Genomic DNA, 17272 nt, shown 5'->3' on the forward strand with positions numbered 1-17272 from the left:
ACAAAAAGATTTCTCCATTAGAATATCTTTAAATCCTCTCTAACTTAAGCATCAGAGGGCTTTCGCCGAATCCCCCGGTCTGGGCTTCTTGCAGGTCTGCTGGAGACAGCTATCCGCCACCGCCTGCGGCAGAAGCTCCTCCTCCTGGTTCGCGATCACCCCCGAGTCCAATTTCCAGCAACAACATCATTCATGAAATCATATGATTTGGTATCTCCTTTCATTTGAAGCATGCCATGTCTTTATGTTCTTCTAACTTCATCTAATGCATCACACGCACAAAAAAAAAGGAGTTCTCATAGCAAGTATCATGCTTTATATCATGCCATTCATATATCATAATAGGATTAAAAGGATAGCAGATGCTTTATTATAGTTGGTCAAAAATTAATTGAATTTAAATATAAACATAAGTTACTAATACCAACAAATCAGTATCACAAGATTTAGATCTTGTAAGACTTGACTCGAAATTAATCTTAGAATCGGAGATCAAATTCAAACCGAACTAATGTAGTGTTATAGTCTTTAGGAGTTTGTACCAAGGATCAGGATTCACATTCTCCCTCACATTGATTTATAATAGGACTTCTATTAATTTGAAAAAAATAAAGAATATCATATGCATTTCGTTCATAACTAAAATCAAATCGAAATGGATTGAAATAGAAATCAGAATGATCATATTAGCTAATATTCTCGGATCGTAACTAAAATAAAAATTAAAATTTGAATAGGAATTGGATAAGGGCATCTTTAGTTTTCTCTGAATGAAAATAGAAATATTTTTATTGTCCAGCTCCTCCCAACCAAATGTACCATCAAGCTGAAGCCAGCTCAATTAGCTTAGACCTACTTTGTCTGAGTTTTCATGTCAGCCAATTGACAGCGCAAGCCATTAGATACGGTGAGGTTTTAACCCATCTTAGGCGCAGGATTCAGCTTTCGCATCTAATAACGGACTTTCTCTCACCTCATCTCCCAAAACAGGTAAGGAAATATCTAAATATATCCTCTTGCAATAAATTTGCCGTATCCGAACTAAGCCCTGAGCTCCATCTTTATCTTCTGTCAAATCCCTAGAAATTCCTCTCTCACCGTGCTACGGATCGATCTGCGAAGAAGAAACAATGGAGGTGATGGCCGCTCGTTTTGGGCTCCTGCCCGCTCTCTTTCTGGCGTTCTGCCTCCTCTTCTCTTCCGCCGCCCTCGCCTCCTCGGTCGAGTACTGCAGTGAGTTCTTCGAATCTTTTTCTATCTCTGATTCGTTGTCTTCTTCTGTCATTTTTTGAGTATTTTTTGGTGTTGCTGTTGCCTTTGATTTGTTCTAAAGAGGGGTGTATTTGGTGGGATTCTGTGAGCTCCTTGTGCATGCGCAGCGATACTGTTGATTTGGTTTTCTTGGATGGATCTTAATGTCGATTCCAATTAATTCGATATCGTCTCCTGCTGACCGTTTCCTTTTGTCTTTTTCTAGATCCATACTGCTTAGCAATTCGAAGGGTTTTGACTTTTCCTTTTCTTCGAGATGTTTTGAAATCGTTTGTTTAAATTCATATGGAGAGTTGTTTATTGGATTACCCTCTTTTGTAATTTAGTTACGGAGTTATTATCGCCTCGCAAAATGGTACCGAGATGGTCGATTTGGTGGTTTTGTTTTGAGATATATGTTTTGGAAAATTGTTTAACTTGTATTTGGTTGCAGAGAGGTTCCGTAATGTGGCATTAGGAATGATTCTTTGATTGTGCTGCTGATTTTGAATATTGATGATAAGAAAGGAATTATGCGTTGATTCATAGGAGGATTGTGTTATCTATGTAGATAAAGGTTGTTTTCTTTCTATTAGAAGCTTTTCTGATGCAGACATGGTGTTTGTGAAAAAGCTAGAGTCAGGTCTTTATGGTTTCCCTTGATTACGAGAAGTTCCTAAGGTTTTGTTGCTCAAAGTCATGTGCCTGTGTTTGTAATTTTGCATGAAGATTGTGCTATGTCCTCTTGTGAATGCTATTCTCAGTTCGTCTACAAGGCTAGGTGGAATATCTTTTAGGTCAAACTGATTTTAAGATGCCTGAGAGACCAGTGGCCTGACAATCTTTCCCTGCATGCTGTGGAGCATGTGGATTTGATGATTCTCATAGGAGAATGTGGGATCATAATTGCTCAAGTTTCTGGCATATTTAAAAATGAGAAAAGAATTTATCTCATCTTGTCAAAAAATTGGGAAAGCTTCAAGTGCATCTAACTGCGCCTGTAATAACTGATGTATTTAAAGATTAAAGATAGGATTTCTCTGGTCTTGTGAAAAAATTGATTATTTTCAATAAAATCAAAGCTTAATTTTGTTACCTTCATCTCTTACCATATTGTGAACAATACGAATATGGTTTTGAAGGCCCAAAACCATATTTCTATGCATGAATTTTATTCTTCAAAGAAGCCTCATACCGAAGTCAAACAATTTCAGCTGCCTCCTCCATCTTCTTCACAATTTAAACCTCTTCTAAAGGCTTGCACTCTTCTTAATTATGCTAGGCATGGGTTTGAGATTGAAATGATGTTTAATTGTTCATTTATTTGATTCATGTGGTCGTCCTTTTTTAAATTTGACCATATGATTGAATAATTCTAGTGATCTGTTGATTCTCTTATATCTACATTTTCTTACTAGTTTACTTTTTGTTAAATGTAAAATAGTTTGATGTAATAATTTGGCTTGTTACGTTATCAACTCTTTCTCTGTTTCATGTTTTCTTATTTACTTGTTTGATCATTATTGGATTCTTGGATTTTTTGAGTTTTTGGTTGTATTTTTAATAGTGAATTGAGTTCATTTCATATGTAATTTGTAGAAAAGGGAGCTGACTATGCAGTTAAGGTCAGCGGCGTGGACATATCTCCAGATCCAATTGCACGGGGCAAGCCAGCTACATTCACTATCTCTGCATATACTGGTAAAAGCACATGTTTGCTTCTTTAGTTTGTCTATTCAGTCATTCCTCATTTGCTCTTTGCATGTCCATAGGAGTCTTACTTTTATTGTCGTTCATATTGATCCCTGCAATATAAACATATTTTGTAAGGTTAATTTTTAGGAAAATTTGTCTGCAGAAGCAGGCATAAATCTTTTAATACATTAATTATGTTTAAAATTCTTTTGATCAGAGATATCCTATCACTTCTTGTGAAGGATTGCTTATGTGATTGATGAGTTTTATGTTTACTCACCCCTGTCCACCCCAAAAAAAACCCACCATACCCCCCACCAATACTTTAGTGATGTCATGCTAACTCATCAGGTCTTGGATTATCTTAGGCTACGATTGAGTTGTATATACCAGCCTGCAGGCCATCATTGAAATAGAAGACTGCTGTTTTCAGTTCATGAGTCTATATTTGACCAATATTAAGCTGACTGTTAGGTCTTTTGGGGCCTTAGCTATTATACTATATGATTATATATGTAACTAGGGTGGCAATGGGTTATGTTTAGTTGCATCAAACTCAATCATCAATATTAAAAAGCATGATCTAAACCCAACTTCATCCACTAACGGGTCCATCATGCTCCACTTAGTCTTGCTAGTGAATCAAGAGAGCTGACTTGTGACCAACCAAGTTTATAGGGAAGAGGAGAAGAGGGAGGGGGTGAAGGAGAGAGAAGAGGAAGATACCAGTGGAAGTGACTGAAAGTTAGTGTTGTGTGGTGGTCTCAAGCTGGTGGAGATGAAAGGAGGGTAAGGATATTAGAAAAGAGGGAGGAGAGAAAAGGTGAAGCATTCAGAGTAGAGAAGGGATTTAGTATAACATATGTTATATGTTAACGGCATCATGACAACACAAGTCAAAAAAACTTAAAACTTCAACTTGATCCAACATACCCAGTAAGTCTGGCTTGCCTAATCATGAGCAAGCTAGATTGGGTTAGGCAGATTGAAAGCAGGTCAGGAAGAGTTAGGTCCAAAATTGCCAGCCTTGTAACTAAGATCAAACAAAGGAGGAGAGATAGATCTTGATGATTGGATATAAGATAAGAAATACTTGGATTGAGGCTTTAATGAGCATAATGGGGAAGGTTTTGCAACATGCTTCAGTAGGAAAGGCAACACCTAGCCCTAAACCCTCGTATGAGTGTTTGCCTAGGTTGGGCTAGTAAATCTGGTCCATGCAAGCCTAGGCTGGCATTAGATATTAGGCACCTAGATTGACTAGAGCTTGGCACATTGGTCCATATCTTTCGTCCTTTCTTTCTGTCCAACATGCAACCTATCATCTTTATTTCTCATTTAGGTTTTTTTCTTCTTTTTTTTTCTACTTTGCCCCCACCCTGCCAAAAAAAAAAAGAACAAAAAAAAAGACCCTCCTCTTCTTATCTATGTCTACTGAACATTCTTTCATCTTTTGCCCCATTCTTTTCTATTCCATCTTGTCTTTTGTTGTATCTTCTTAATTGTTTCTTCTACTACGACTCTTTTTCTTTGAGGAGTCTCCTTTTCCTTTGCCTCCCCTCCCCCTTAAATTAAGGTTATTCCAAACACATATCGCAGTAGAAATGTTATGCGAACAGTAGCTTAAGTAAAAACTAATTGCTTCTCCAGGTCCTAAACTTAGAAACATTTAGCTCCCTAATTATTATTTCTTTTATACTCTCAGTAGCCAAAATTCTAAATTAGAACAATTCCGTCATAAGAAAACTTAATCAGATAAGTGTTTAGCTGGCCTTTTAACGCTGAAGTTTCTTAGGATCTTGAATTTCAGATCATAACTGTTTTCCAATAGTTAATAATTGCTATTTGAGATAACAGTCACTACTTTTGAAATAACCGGTTAAGGTAACTTGAGAAAGATGTAAAATTAAAGAGAAAAGATACTGTTAAGAAAAGGTTTTTGAAATTACCTTTTTCTTTTGCAAGATATGCAAATTGTTCTTGAAATGAAATCCCATTTATTCTTGGAGACCCTTTTTAATGTTCTGGCCCTGGGTAGTTTGAGTCCAAAAGAAATATTGACTTTCAGAGGAGCTGCCTGCCAAATTCTTAATGATCAGATACTGATCGAACAGGGCTAGTTGATGATTCTAAATATTATTAAGATTATCAAGGCCAGTTCACCTAGAAGCATATGTCAATGCCCTTAACTGGCACCAACGTATCAAGCAATTCAACGAGTGCTACTTTGATGGTAAATGCATAGCCAAAACCTTTCTAGGGAAACAATGGCATAATGCATATAAATGTGATTTGAATTGAAAGGTCTGAACTTTAGTTGAAAATACCAAAGTGCTAGTCAGACTAAATCTAAATGACCCTAAGGGATCAAAACCTTCATACGTGGTTATGTTTTGACAGGCTGGTATATGATAATTAACCGCTTTCTTACTCTGTGTGCATGGATGTCTGTCTGTGTCATAGCATAACCGTTGTAAATTGTCATAGTAGGGATATGTTATGGTTACCAAAAGTTTGAAGACATACTAAATGTTGGGATGCCCTTGTTTTTTTTTTTTTTTTGGTTTGGGGGGGGGGGGGTGGGGGGGCATCGCTGAAAACTTGGAAGTTGTTATATAAATTTCACATACATCTGTCTTTGCTTATGTCTAGTGATGTTAGTGTGCAATTAATAATGCTTGGCCCCAAATACCACCAACAAAAAATCAATGGTAGACCTGTCAAGTAAAAATCGACATCACTGATCATGATCTAAAATGTCGAAATTGCTTAGAAACCGTAAATTGTGTTTTGAAGGTCTTTTGTGTATGCATATTAGGGACGCAAAATGGACAATTTTAATTATATGGAAGCATTCTTTGATTTCATAGTTTAGAATTATCTAAATCAATCCAATTTTGGTCGACAGGTGTTTTAAATATATATCAAGGTCAACAGTTTGGATTCTCAAGTTATATGACCTATAATATACCTCAGCTTGCTATCTGTATTGCAACCATCCGTTTTGTATTCACTTGATGCATAAGAGACCTCCAAAGCACATTTTTTGGTTTCTAGAGACTTTATATGTTATAGATCATGATTGCATGTGTGTGGTGTTTCATTTTGACGCTACCAGTGAATTTGCTTCGATAGTACTTGAACTGAGATACTATCTAGTCTTCTAGCTTTGCTATATACATATGCTGGAAGGAGAGATCTGAGATAATCTTTATATGGGTGACCTCGATTGGACCATCACATGACATATATGTAGATGAATGATATAGACATACGTTACTTGTGTAGACCTATCGGCAATGGGGTTGTTTGTGTTTTGCTTTCTTGTATTTCTTCAACCATACATCATCGTAAAATAGCTTTGTAGCTATGAAGTGCAGTAGAAAGTTAAGGGAAATGATTGTAATATTAATATGCCTATAACCTAGTCATCTGTGTGGGTAATGCATTAACTATTTAATGCACTCATGAAGTATTAAGATGTCTCAGTTTATTGCTTAGATATGGATTTGCTTTTGTAGGTTCACTACTTGAATAATTTACTATACAGTATGCACAGGATGATTAACCATTTTGTATGGTCTGATGCAGTGAATGCCATTACTGAAGGAAAATTGGTGATTAATGTCAAATATTTTGGATTGAATGTATATGAGGAAACTCATGACCTTTGCAAGGAGACATCGTGCCCAGTCTCAACCGGTGCATTTAAGATATCCCATAAACAGACACTACCAATATTTACACCACCGGTAAGATGTTGCTAGTGTTTTTCCTACATATATGATGTTCACGTTCGATTAAATGCACTGAATTTTGCTGGAGTTGTTAATTTTCAATGATTCATAAGATCCTTGACAGAAATTTGCTTTGGCTATAAGTATTCTTGAACGTTCTGTAAGGTGGGAAATATTTGTCCATATAGATGGATTTGTTTGTGGAAAAATATAGGAAACAATTTCTTAGCACCACAATGCTGTGGTTTCTACAAAATGACCAAGGGATGTGGTTAGCTTGATGATCATTCATGTATGAGAACAAAGAGATATTGAGGTCTCATGTGGCTTAGGCTACTTATTTATATTTGCTCCCCTTTCAGTTGTGTGAAGGTCTTCAGGGGCAGAAGAAAAAAAGGGGTTGGGGGGGGGGGAGGTCGTGTGCATACAGATTTTAAAGTTATGATTAAATGTTTCAAAGGTGATATGCATATGCAGTTGTATTTTTTAAATATTTTAAAAATAAATGATATACATAAAAATAGAATAATTACAATACTAACAGTAGCAACATTAATTACAAGAGCACATAAAAATTAGTACTGTGTTAGTAGCTATTAACAATAGTTATGACATTGTTAACATTAATATTATTAACAATACCTGAATCTGGCCCTGCCATAACCTGCATCTTTCCACAAATCTGTTGAATCCACACTGCTTGCATGGGCTCTCACAACATATGGAGCCACACGCTACAAAATGGGGCCACACATATGGCTGTATAATGCTACTTTAGACCTGTTTATCTGTCCATGTGCTGCCCAACCACATATAGCAACTGATAGAGGGAATGTGGTGTGGTTGCATAGCGACATTTGCGGCCACGTAGACTGCTTTTAAACAATATTATGGTTACTTGCTCACTGATTGCTGACCAGAGTCCTTGATTTCAGATAGGATCATGAAGCTTAGTCATGTAATGTTAAGTTTGCCAGGATTACTAAAACTGATATATATGTAAAAAATAAAAAAAAACTTGGAAGATGAACTATTCCTGTGTTTTTAGCTGTCCATTTCTTTAAAACTTTAAAGCATATTCAATATCCCAGTGATTTATCCTGTATGTAAGACTGTTTGCCTGGAACGAGTCAATGGTCTGAAAAATTATACGAACTAAAAAATGTATGACCGCAAATTGTTAGCTCATGAGGTAGCATCTGTAGCCCATGTTCGAAAGTGGCAATTTGATTTCAGGCTCTCACAAGTTGTTTTTCTTGCTTGATCTACTAAAGATGTATTCTCTGTGATTATCTGTTAAAACCAGCATATATTGCACAAGTTTGCTTCTCTGTTAAATCATGTGAAAACTTTCTTTTCACCCTGCTTTTAGCTTCCTGTGGCATGTGATAGCTATCTAAATATATTTAAGGGCAATAAGTTGGATGAGTTCAGGTCTGTCTTCTTTTGTCCTGCTTTATCCCTCCACCCTCCCCTTCCCCCCTTTCTTCTTGCCCTAAATGTCCATGTGGTTTTATGATATCCTAAGAACATACTGATAATTGGAAGTGGAAGTGGAACCACTGGGGGATCATTTTTGCTCCAAAAATGAGTGTGGGAATCATTTTAGCGGTGTTATTTTAAACCTTCTGATGATCCATTCTTATTGCAGGGCTCCTACACACTAAGAATGACAATGATGGGAGAAGATGGGAAGCAATTGACATGCATCACCTTTGATTTCTACATCGGATTCTTCTCATCTGTAGCTGACATCTGAATGGGTTCAAATATGAGCTGTCATTAGTATAATATGTATCATGCCTAGTCTGTGGTTCTTTGACATCACCGAACTGGATAGATTTCCATTGGGTAGAACCCTATGATATCCATCCATAACATCATGCATGAATGCAATCCAAATCAGTATGAATGTTCCATATCTCCGCTGGATTATGAAACAAATGATTTAGATATGAGTACTTCCGTTCAAACCAGCTATCTCTTTATCTAGTTAAGGCACTCAATGGTGTTGAAGTATTCATAGTAAATAAATATACACGTTCATCCAAACTGCGGAGTTCACTATTATACCTGTCTACATCCCTTTATCTGGTTTAGTAGATTTGGAGAATGTACATTGTTTTGCATGGAGGTGGCTTTTTTACAACTGGATTACATGAAAAATTACTGTTGATGTACTAAGCTATCCATTACAGTTGTTATTCAACCATGGGACGATGCCTAACAGATCTAGTAGGTGGAAATGCAGACAGGTTGCAATTGCTGCACACAAAGCTTAACACCAGGTAATTCGGATGTGGATTTCCATAATTTGTGCTTGTAGTAGCTCACCGTGTTTCCAGTGCCAGACATGGGTTAAGAAACCTCTTGCTGGTTTGCGCGAGGATGAGAAGCAATTATGTTCACAGCCACAATGATCTGAGAAGGCCAGGGGAAATTTATAAAAGGATACGGGGGGTCTAAACCGATAAAGTGGTCAATTGGCTATGCTTTTTCCTGAAGTCTAACTTTGTGTGGGTGCCATTTCCGGCTTATGCTTGCCTTCTATCTAAGAATTTGTTATGTAAAATGAAACAGGATTAGGTTTAAGCAGACTGAACTGTCGATCACCCTTTGAAAAATGATTTTTATTCATGTGACTAGTATGAGCTTGGTTGCAATAGTCTAGGAAACTATAAGCAAATGTCTGTATTAAGAAAAAATATTCCAAGCTAAAGCAGGATCACCAGATCTCCTTCCGGAGGTCTCAAGAGTAAGATATTCTATTACAGGAATCATGTATAGGCAGAAATGTCTCACAGCTACACGCGATACCTGTACCGTTCCCTTCTTAAGCTGCCAATGATTTTTTTACCGTGAGATTTGTGTTATTAGAAAATATCATGTCTTGGTAAATAGACATTTGATGGATACTTTATCAGATTCACATGCTTGTGCTTCCACAAGAAACAGTACTGCCTGTTTGTAGTCCTTCACTTGCTTTAGACTTGGGATAGGCCAAAAGTTTCCGGCAAATCGCATTGTATCCATCAGATCCCATCTCTTTCCCTGGGCCCAACTTCGAACGGATGGCCCCACCAGGAATTATGACCGTTGCCCTCACCCCCAGCTTTGGTTTCTTAGTGGCAACTATTTTCAAATTTAAAACCCCCTAACTTTATAGCCGTTGGCATCTCTGCCTAGAGAGAGAGAGAAGCTTAATGAAAAGCTCGGAGTTGCTTCTCCTGATCCCTCCCAATTCCCTTTCATTCCATTCTCTAAATTGAATCATTTCATGTCCTTATTTCCAATTAATCTACAGGGCATCCACACAGCCCCCCACTTTTCCTTCTTTCCTTCTCCTTCCTCCAAATCTCCGAGCCTGCCTTCAATACCGGATTGGAGTGGAGAAAGTGGAGATGAAGGGGATGAAAGGCAGGATCCTGAAGAAGCTCAAGTCCATCCCCCATGTCGGATACCTCAAAGAAGGCCGAGTCCTCCATATGAATGCCTCCGATGGGTTGCTCGAGGACTCCCCTCCCCACAACCCCGGCCGGTTTCTCTGCGATCTCCCCGTTACCAGAGAAGAAAACCCTGATTCCAAGGTCTCCAACCCCACCACACCCTCCCAACCCGAAATCATCAATGTTGACGATCTCATGAGAGATCTCGAAGACGAGGAACCGGATCTCAGCAGTGGAAATAAAGAGAACATCAGACCGGTGTCACCGCCAAAACACCCGGCTTCATGGAAGAAGAAATCAGAGAACTCCCTCCAGTCTGAAACCGAAGACCATAATTCTGAGGTCGACATGCCCGCCTTCCGGCGACCCGACCTCAATTCCGACACCCTGTTCGACCCCGACCTTCTCGCTGCATTCGAACAGGCAGTGATGGATCATATGCGAAGCTATGAGGAAGCTAGGAGCACGGCCAGGGCACCAAAAGAAGAAGAAGAAGAAGAAGAATCCCTTATAGATGAAGAGCCTCCCTCGAAAGTTCCTCGCAAAAGCGAGGACTACGTGGATCCACTGATGGAATTCGAGGAGAGGTGCCCTCCAGGAGCGATGGGAGCTATAGTTCTATACACGACGACACTCCGAGGGGTGAGGAAGACATTCGAGGACTGCAACAGCGTCAGGTTTCTGCTTGGGAGCTTGAAACTGGTGTTCTTGGAGAGAGATGTATCAATGCACATGGTATTCAGGGAGGAGCTTTGGAGAGTGTTAGGGGGCCGGACAATCCCCCCAAGGCTCTTCATTAATGGGAGATATATAGGAGGGGCCGACGAGGTGCTGGGGCTTCATGAGCAGGGGAAGCTTCTGCCATTGGTGCAGGGCTTGCAGCTCGAGCGGTCGGGTGGAGCGGCTTGCAAAGGGTGCGGCGGGGTGAGGTTCATGCTGTGCTGCGAGTGTAATGGCAGTCGCAAGCTGTATCATGATGAGAATGGGATGCACATCCAATGCAATCACTGCAATGAGAATGGTTTGATTCCATGCCCCATTTGTTGCTAAACATGCTCTCTTGCCTTTGGAGATTTCCTTCCTCCGAGAGATTCGTTGTGCTGCGAATCTCTAAATTCTTTTGATTGTCATTTTGCGCTGTATCATCGGTGCTGTTTGTGGGTATGTGCAAAGTTGCTTCATCTTCTAATTACTTTTTTGCAGAGTTGCTCCATTATTCTCTCTGATCTACATTCACCTTGTCAATAATTTGCTGTTGTAAACCTTGGCAATGAACTTTGGACCTCTTGCTCTGTTTTTGTCTTTTTTTTCTTTTCCCCTCCTCTTGTCTTATAATCGGATAACTAGTGGCATTCTAAGGAACAGTTTGCTACCATTCTAGAGGGACCGGACTTTGAGGCTTAGAATATTTATTGCTGATATTTGAGAGCATTTAATTTGGGACATGTATTTGCATATTGATACTACAAAAAGATACACTAGGACTGCTCAAAGACATCTTTTTAAGTTTTTCTGAGAGGAAGACATCTTTTAAGTTGCTCATGCATTATCTAAGGTTGTGAGATCTTTCCTTGGTGGGGTGACTTGGTGAACGTGCCAGCTTGTAGCATTTCAGCCTCATGTTTTTTTGTTTCCAATCGGATTTCTTCTTTGATGAAACCATGATTTATATCAGCATGTTAATTGTTTCCAGAGTAATTATTCTTCAACATTCATTAAAGTAATTGCCCGTAAAATTTGCTCTTCCAACTGGAAACAAAAAAGCAGCCAAATTAGCAGCAATAAACTTTTTATAAGTTGTTTAGCTCTCGAAACTGTACTTGATGCTGAGATTTGCATTATCTCTGTCCTCTGCTATTATTCTTGTAGCATTCGCTCTTTGATTGCTATCTCCAACATATCTCTTGGAAACATCTGAACCTATTCATAATTATTTCCACTTGCTTGTTCAGCTATCATAGCATGTCTGAGTTTCTAGCTTAAAAGAGGAAGATATTTCATCTTACGGGTGCAAAATCTTAGTATAAAGTCATTCATGTTGGAGGAATATTGCCTAGAGATTACCATGTTGTTCTTTTAGAATAATGTTATAAAAGAAAAATCTACTAAAATAAATTCAAAAGATTGAAAAAAATTTATTGAAATGAGGACGTGTGATGCACACTATCCCAAGAACATAATTCACCCATTACATGTGAGCCTACAATGATCTCGTCCTCAACGTACAATAACTCAACTCAACCCAATCCTCCTCTAATAAGCACGGTCACTCGGAGGCTTCCGAACGACTCCTTCTATTGCATAGAAAAGGAAGAAGAAGAAAAAATGAAGGAAAAATAGAAAAATAGAAAATGTAGAAGTAAAGTCTCTATCGGAGTGCAACAGAGTGCACTACAAAAAGTGGATGTGTAAGTGTGTTTCGGATATATCCCAGAGGAGTTTATTTATAGACTCTATCCAGATGACTAAGGAGACATGATGATTCTGAAGATACATGTTGTTTTGAAAACACTATATCTCTTCAAAACCCAACGTTCTCTTTTGAAGATTCATAACTCTTAGGAAAGAGACGTTTGAAAAATAAAAGTATTTTAACCAACTAAAATTTAGGCCATAAGGCTCTTTTTTTAAAAAAAAATTTAAATCATTTTTATAAATTAAAACTCTAACAATCACCCACAAAAAAATTAAATTTAGAAAAAATATAAAAAAGAATATATGTGCAACATATACTGTGCAATGGTGACATGCCCTGTGGACTTAAACCTCACTTAGTGTTGAGAGTATCCACCTGAAGAAACTATAGTGGATTAGATCTTGAACTAGTCCTTTGTCTCAAACTTCTACTTTTCACATATATAGCACAGATCAATTGGTCTTTATGTAATCAGCGCTATTTAAAAGGCATTGCACCTATTTCTTGATTTTTTATGAAAATTCAATTAGGGTTAGCCTAAATCTCTAGTTGCAGCCTATACGACAATTCTCATATAGGTAAATTCCCTAAGAATTTTTGTGACCTAATACTTGCAGATTTTTTATCCTAGACTTATTTAAAAGTATAACTCAACCTTTCCTAATTATTTTGTCACTAACATTAGCACTCATCATAAAAATAAGAGGAGATATACTCTAAAGAATGTGCTCAGACACGATCACTCAAGCAACTTTATTTCTACCATATTGAACCTCTTTCATGAGATCTCCAATTATAGAGATTGGGTATCTACTGTCGGTGACTAAGTAGTGCGCTTAAGCCCCACCCCCCTTGATGAATCTAGGACTCCTTTCCTAGACAAACCCTTGGTTAATTGATCTACCAAATTTTTCTCAAGCTCGATAAATTTCAAGAGAATGACATTACTCTTTTTGAGTTGTCATATAAAATTTATGACAAATCCAAATATGTCGATTCATATTTTTATTAGTACTCTTTGTATTTGTCAGTTCTATTACCGTCTTATTATCACAATGGATTGATATAGCCGGAACTAGATTAGGCACTAAAGGTAGCTCTAAGATAAGATTTTTAATCCACTCTGCATTAGTACAAATAGTATCTAGAGCAATCAACTCAACCTCTATGGTGCTTCGAGATATAATGGTTTGCCTAGAATATCCCCAATCTATGGTTGCACCACCAAGAAGGAAAAGATATCCGACGGTTGGTATTAGATCAAGAGAATCAATAATCTAATTTGTATATCTGTAACCCTCAACCACCTCAGTATATCCTATATACAAGAGACATAGATTAAAAGTTTTCTTAAGATATCGAAATACCCTTTCAACAACTAACCGATGAGAATGATTTGGATTTTGAGATTCTTTTCCATTTTAAAGAATGTCCCTCGGGGTCTAAAATAGGTTTGATTTGATTCGATTAAATTGATCTTGGGTCCAAAATCATATTTGGGTTTATGTTTAAGTCGATGCTCTTCTTTGATCCTAACAGAGTTTATAATCTCTGATAGGGTTAAGTCATCTTGCTTATGATTTAACTCATTAGAAAAACTCAACCAAGATAGAGGGAGAGATCAACTAAGGTTTAGACTTTATAATTTTCAAAGAATTTACAGCCAATCAGTTTCTTTCTAAGCAGATCTTGAAATTCATGGATTTAGATACCGATAGATTTGGGAATCCACCATAATATATTTACAAAACTTGGATATGGTGAACCGATCAAAACCGGCATCATGCATTCCATATTTCGCTTCAAGAGCATCTCAAAGATCCTTAGCTAATTCGGTAGAAAGGTACACATCATACAACAAATCAGAAAGGGAATTAAGGATCCTATGGTGACAACCTAGAGGATCCAGAATTTTGAGAACTAGGAGAAGGTTGAAAGTTGATCCAGAGGATGGTCTAGGATCAGAGAATTCTAAGGCAGAGATCAACCCTAATATAGTGAGCTAATATTTTACTTGGCTTTGCCCCATTCTGAAAAAGGAACCACTAAATTTTTCGGATTTGCTTGCACTATGATCATCAAAGAAGCCATTTATTAAGTTTTGGTTGTTTAATTAGTTCTAAAAATACAAGTTTGAAAGGGTTTAGCCCTATATGTTCAAATAGTTAATTAATGGCTTTCAATAATATAATTATAGGTTTTGAAACAAATGCAATAAAAAGTAATAATAACAATAAAATTAACTAGCTATACTAAAAAATATGACAAGTAAAATAACTTTATAATTTTTTTATTTTTTCAAAGCAACAGTAATTTCTGCATAGTAATAAAATGTACTATTTTTAAAACAGTAATTTCTATACAGTTTTTAAAGATGTAGGATATTCTGCATAGATTTTGAAGATGTAAAAAAAATCTGCATAGAAATTAAAGATTACAGAAAATAAGTTTGCACATAATTTAAAATTGTAGAAAACTTCTACACAACTTTTACAGCTGCAACAACTTTCTACACTGACTTTTAGTCTGCAGAAAATTTGTGCCCAATTTTTAAAGCTGCAGAAAATTCTGCAAATATTTTAAATCTAAAGAAAATTCCTATACAGTTTTTTATGTTGCAGAAAATATATTTGCACTATTTTTAGAGCAATATAATTTTCTTAAAAAAATAATTTTTGTAAATAAAATAATTTTTAAATGATAAAGTTAAAGATTTCCAATCCTATACAACTAAACCAAATTTTGTACCATGCAATCAAATTAAATTTGATAAACAATCAAATAACAATTTCTACTATAATCAATGTCACGTTCTTAGAATGTTAAAGTAATACACCTCAGCCCGATCCTCCTCTAATGAGCATGATCGCTAGGAGGCTTGATCCGAAAGACTCCTCCTGATGCCCAAAAAAGAAAAAAGAAAAGATGAAGAAAAAATGAAAAACTAGAAAGTGTGGAAGCAGAGTCTCTATCGAAGTGCAACAGAGTGCATTGTATATGTGTTTTAGGTAATATCCCATTGCAGTCTATTTACAGACTCTATCCGGATGATCGAGAAGATGTGATTGTTCTGAAGATACATAATGTGTCAGAAATACCGTATATCTTCGAAAACCAATGTTCTTTCTCGAAGAGCCATAACCCTTCAAAAAGAAACATTTGAAATATATAAGTATTTTAAAGCATTTAAACCAACTAAAATTTAGAAGATAAGACTAGTTTATTTTTTAAATTTAAATATTTTTATAAATTAAAACTCTGACACTTCAAATTTTAAAAGCAGTTTTTATGTCTTTCAGTGTCATTCATTTATCATACTACAGACAGGGAGAGACGTCTAGTTTGCAAGTTAAGAGTAAAATCTAAAATAAATAGAGGAAATCCATCATGCTGAATAAAAAACTAGAGAATAGCATCCTGTTCTTCAATAGCATCCTGTTCTTCAACTAGTCACTTAGTGCAACTACGGGGATAGGGTCTGATGGAGATGGAACAACTCTGGTTCCTTCAGCACCCAAGAATTTCTATGACATTTTTTACAGCGGGGGAGTTTTTTCCACTCTCTTCCCTATCATTTGGAGAGATGTAATTCTAGAGGAGTTTTATATGGCTCTTAGCGAACAACCAGCTGCCAACTTCGGCCAACCTCAAGAAAAGAAGCTTAAACCTGGCTCCTCTGTCTTCTGTGGAAATGGGGGGAAATCAGCCTATCACCTTTCTTTATCCAAAGCAAAGGTGTCTCAGGCATTTGGGATCATTTCGGTCATATTGGCTTCTCAAGAAAACAAAAGAAAAGAAAAAGAAAAAAAAAGCTAGAGAATAGCTGGGATGTGGACCTGTGATGCCATTTTATGCTTCACACACTAATCAGGCTTGGGAGCAAGGGCCAACATTGTTTGGCATCGAACCCATTTTGTCATGCCTTCAACCCAAAATTGTAAGCCGGGAGCCGGGACAACTACCATATAGTCATTAAAAACTCTTTCTATAAGTATGAAAGGTATTTCGTCATAATATTATCCACAAACAACGAAAAAAATAAATTACTAATATTCAAATTTTAATTTAAATAACTAATCAAAATTTAATATCCCACAAAACCAACAATTTTTTAAAATCTTGCATCAAACTTTAATAACAATCCTAATCTAGAATAAAAATGTAAAATTTTTGCCTCTAGTCACTCTCCCATAACAAATCCCGAGTCAAGTTAGTTCTTTGAATCTGTACAAATAGAGAGGTAACGATTAATGAGCTATACAATTAGGCAATACTTTAACTAGAATAATTAGGCAATAAGATAAATAATATTTTTTTAGAAAATAAGCATACATAATATATCAATTCAAAGCAAAAGCCAAATATGCAGCTTGATCATACATGCGAATCCAATTTTTCTCAAAATTAAGTTTTCCATTGATGAATCAAATTTCTTTAACATATAAGGTTCATCTCATCAGCTATAAGCTATAACTACATTTTTCCTATAGCAGGCTCATAGATATTGTCATTCCGGATAAAATATATGCTAATATTTAACATCTATTGGCAGGATCCTTTACCAATGTTTGACTCCTATTGGTGGGGTCCTTGTGTTGCACCACTTTTACCGTAAGTCATCCCTTTTGCGGCATAAATTCTACAGGACTAATCAAGTGCCAAGGTACAACCCTCATTAGCAGGGTCCTTTATAGAGTCAGGCTAAAAATTCAAAATCATATCAAATC

General features: G+C 36.8%; 2 protein-coding genes across 3 annotated transcripts; both read left to right on the forward strand.

The window, feature by feature from the left end:
- The first annotated feature begins 844 nt into the window (after positions 1-844).
- Positions 845-8659, forward strand: LOC103715706 (uncharacterized). Of its 2 annotated transcripts, XM_039114259.3 has the most exons (5): positions 845-990; positions 1084-1233; positions 2851-2952; positions 6538-6698; positions 8335-8659. In XM_039114259.3, exons 2-5 carry the CDS (start codon positions 1131-1133, stop codon positions 8440-8442), a joined length of 474 nt encoding a protein of 157 aa, XP_038970187.1. In that variant the 5' UTR covers positions 845-990; positions 1084-1130; the 3' UTR covers positions 8443-8659. The 2 variants fall into 2 exon arrangements, with proteins under 2 accessions (XP_038970187.1, XP_008801657.1); XM_008803435.6 differs by lacking the exon at positions 845-990 and having other exon boundaries at positions 1011-1233.
- A 148-nt stretch (positions 8660-8807) lies between these two features.
- Positions 8808-11683, forward strand: LOC103715719 (uncharacterized). Its single transcript, XM_008803456.5, has one exon. The coding sequence runs from the start codon at positions 10085-10087 to the stop codon at positions 11177-11179; it is 1095 nt and encodes a 364-aa protein (XP_008801678.2). The 5' UTR covers positions 8808-10084; the 3' UTR covers positions 11180-11683.
- The last annotated feature ends 5589 nt before the right edge of the window (positions 11684-17272 follow it).

The sequence above is a fragment of the Phoenix dactylifera genome, chromosome 1 (assembly GCF_051530095.1).
Source record: "Phoenix dactylifera cultivar Ajwa chromosome 1, Ajwa_hap1_PhDact_Kaust_v1.1, whole genome shotgun sequence".
Taxonomy (NCBI): Eukaryota; Viridiplantae; Streptophyta; class Magnoliopsida; order Arecales; family Arecaceae; genus Phoenix; species Phoenix dactylifera.

Coding starts and splice junctions, on each gene's coding strand:
- LOC103715706 (XM_039114259.3), top strand. CDS start 1,131: ATGGAGGTGATGGCCGCTCGTTTTGGGCTCCTGCCCGCTCTCTTTCTG. Junction 2,953..6,537: donor CACTATCTCTGCATATACTG/GTAAAAGCACAT, acceptor GGTCTGATGCAG/TGAATGCCATTACTGAAGGA. Junction 6,699..8,334: donor TACCAATATTTACACCACCG/GTAAGATGTTGC, acceptor TTCTTATTGCAG/GGCTCCTACACACTAAGAAT.
- LOC103715719 (XM_008803456.5), top strand. CDS start 10,085: ATGAAGGGGATGAAAGGCAGGATCCTGAAGAAGCTCAAGTCCATCCCC.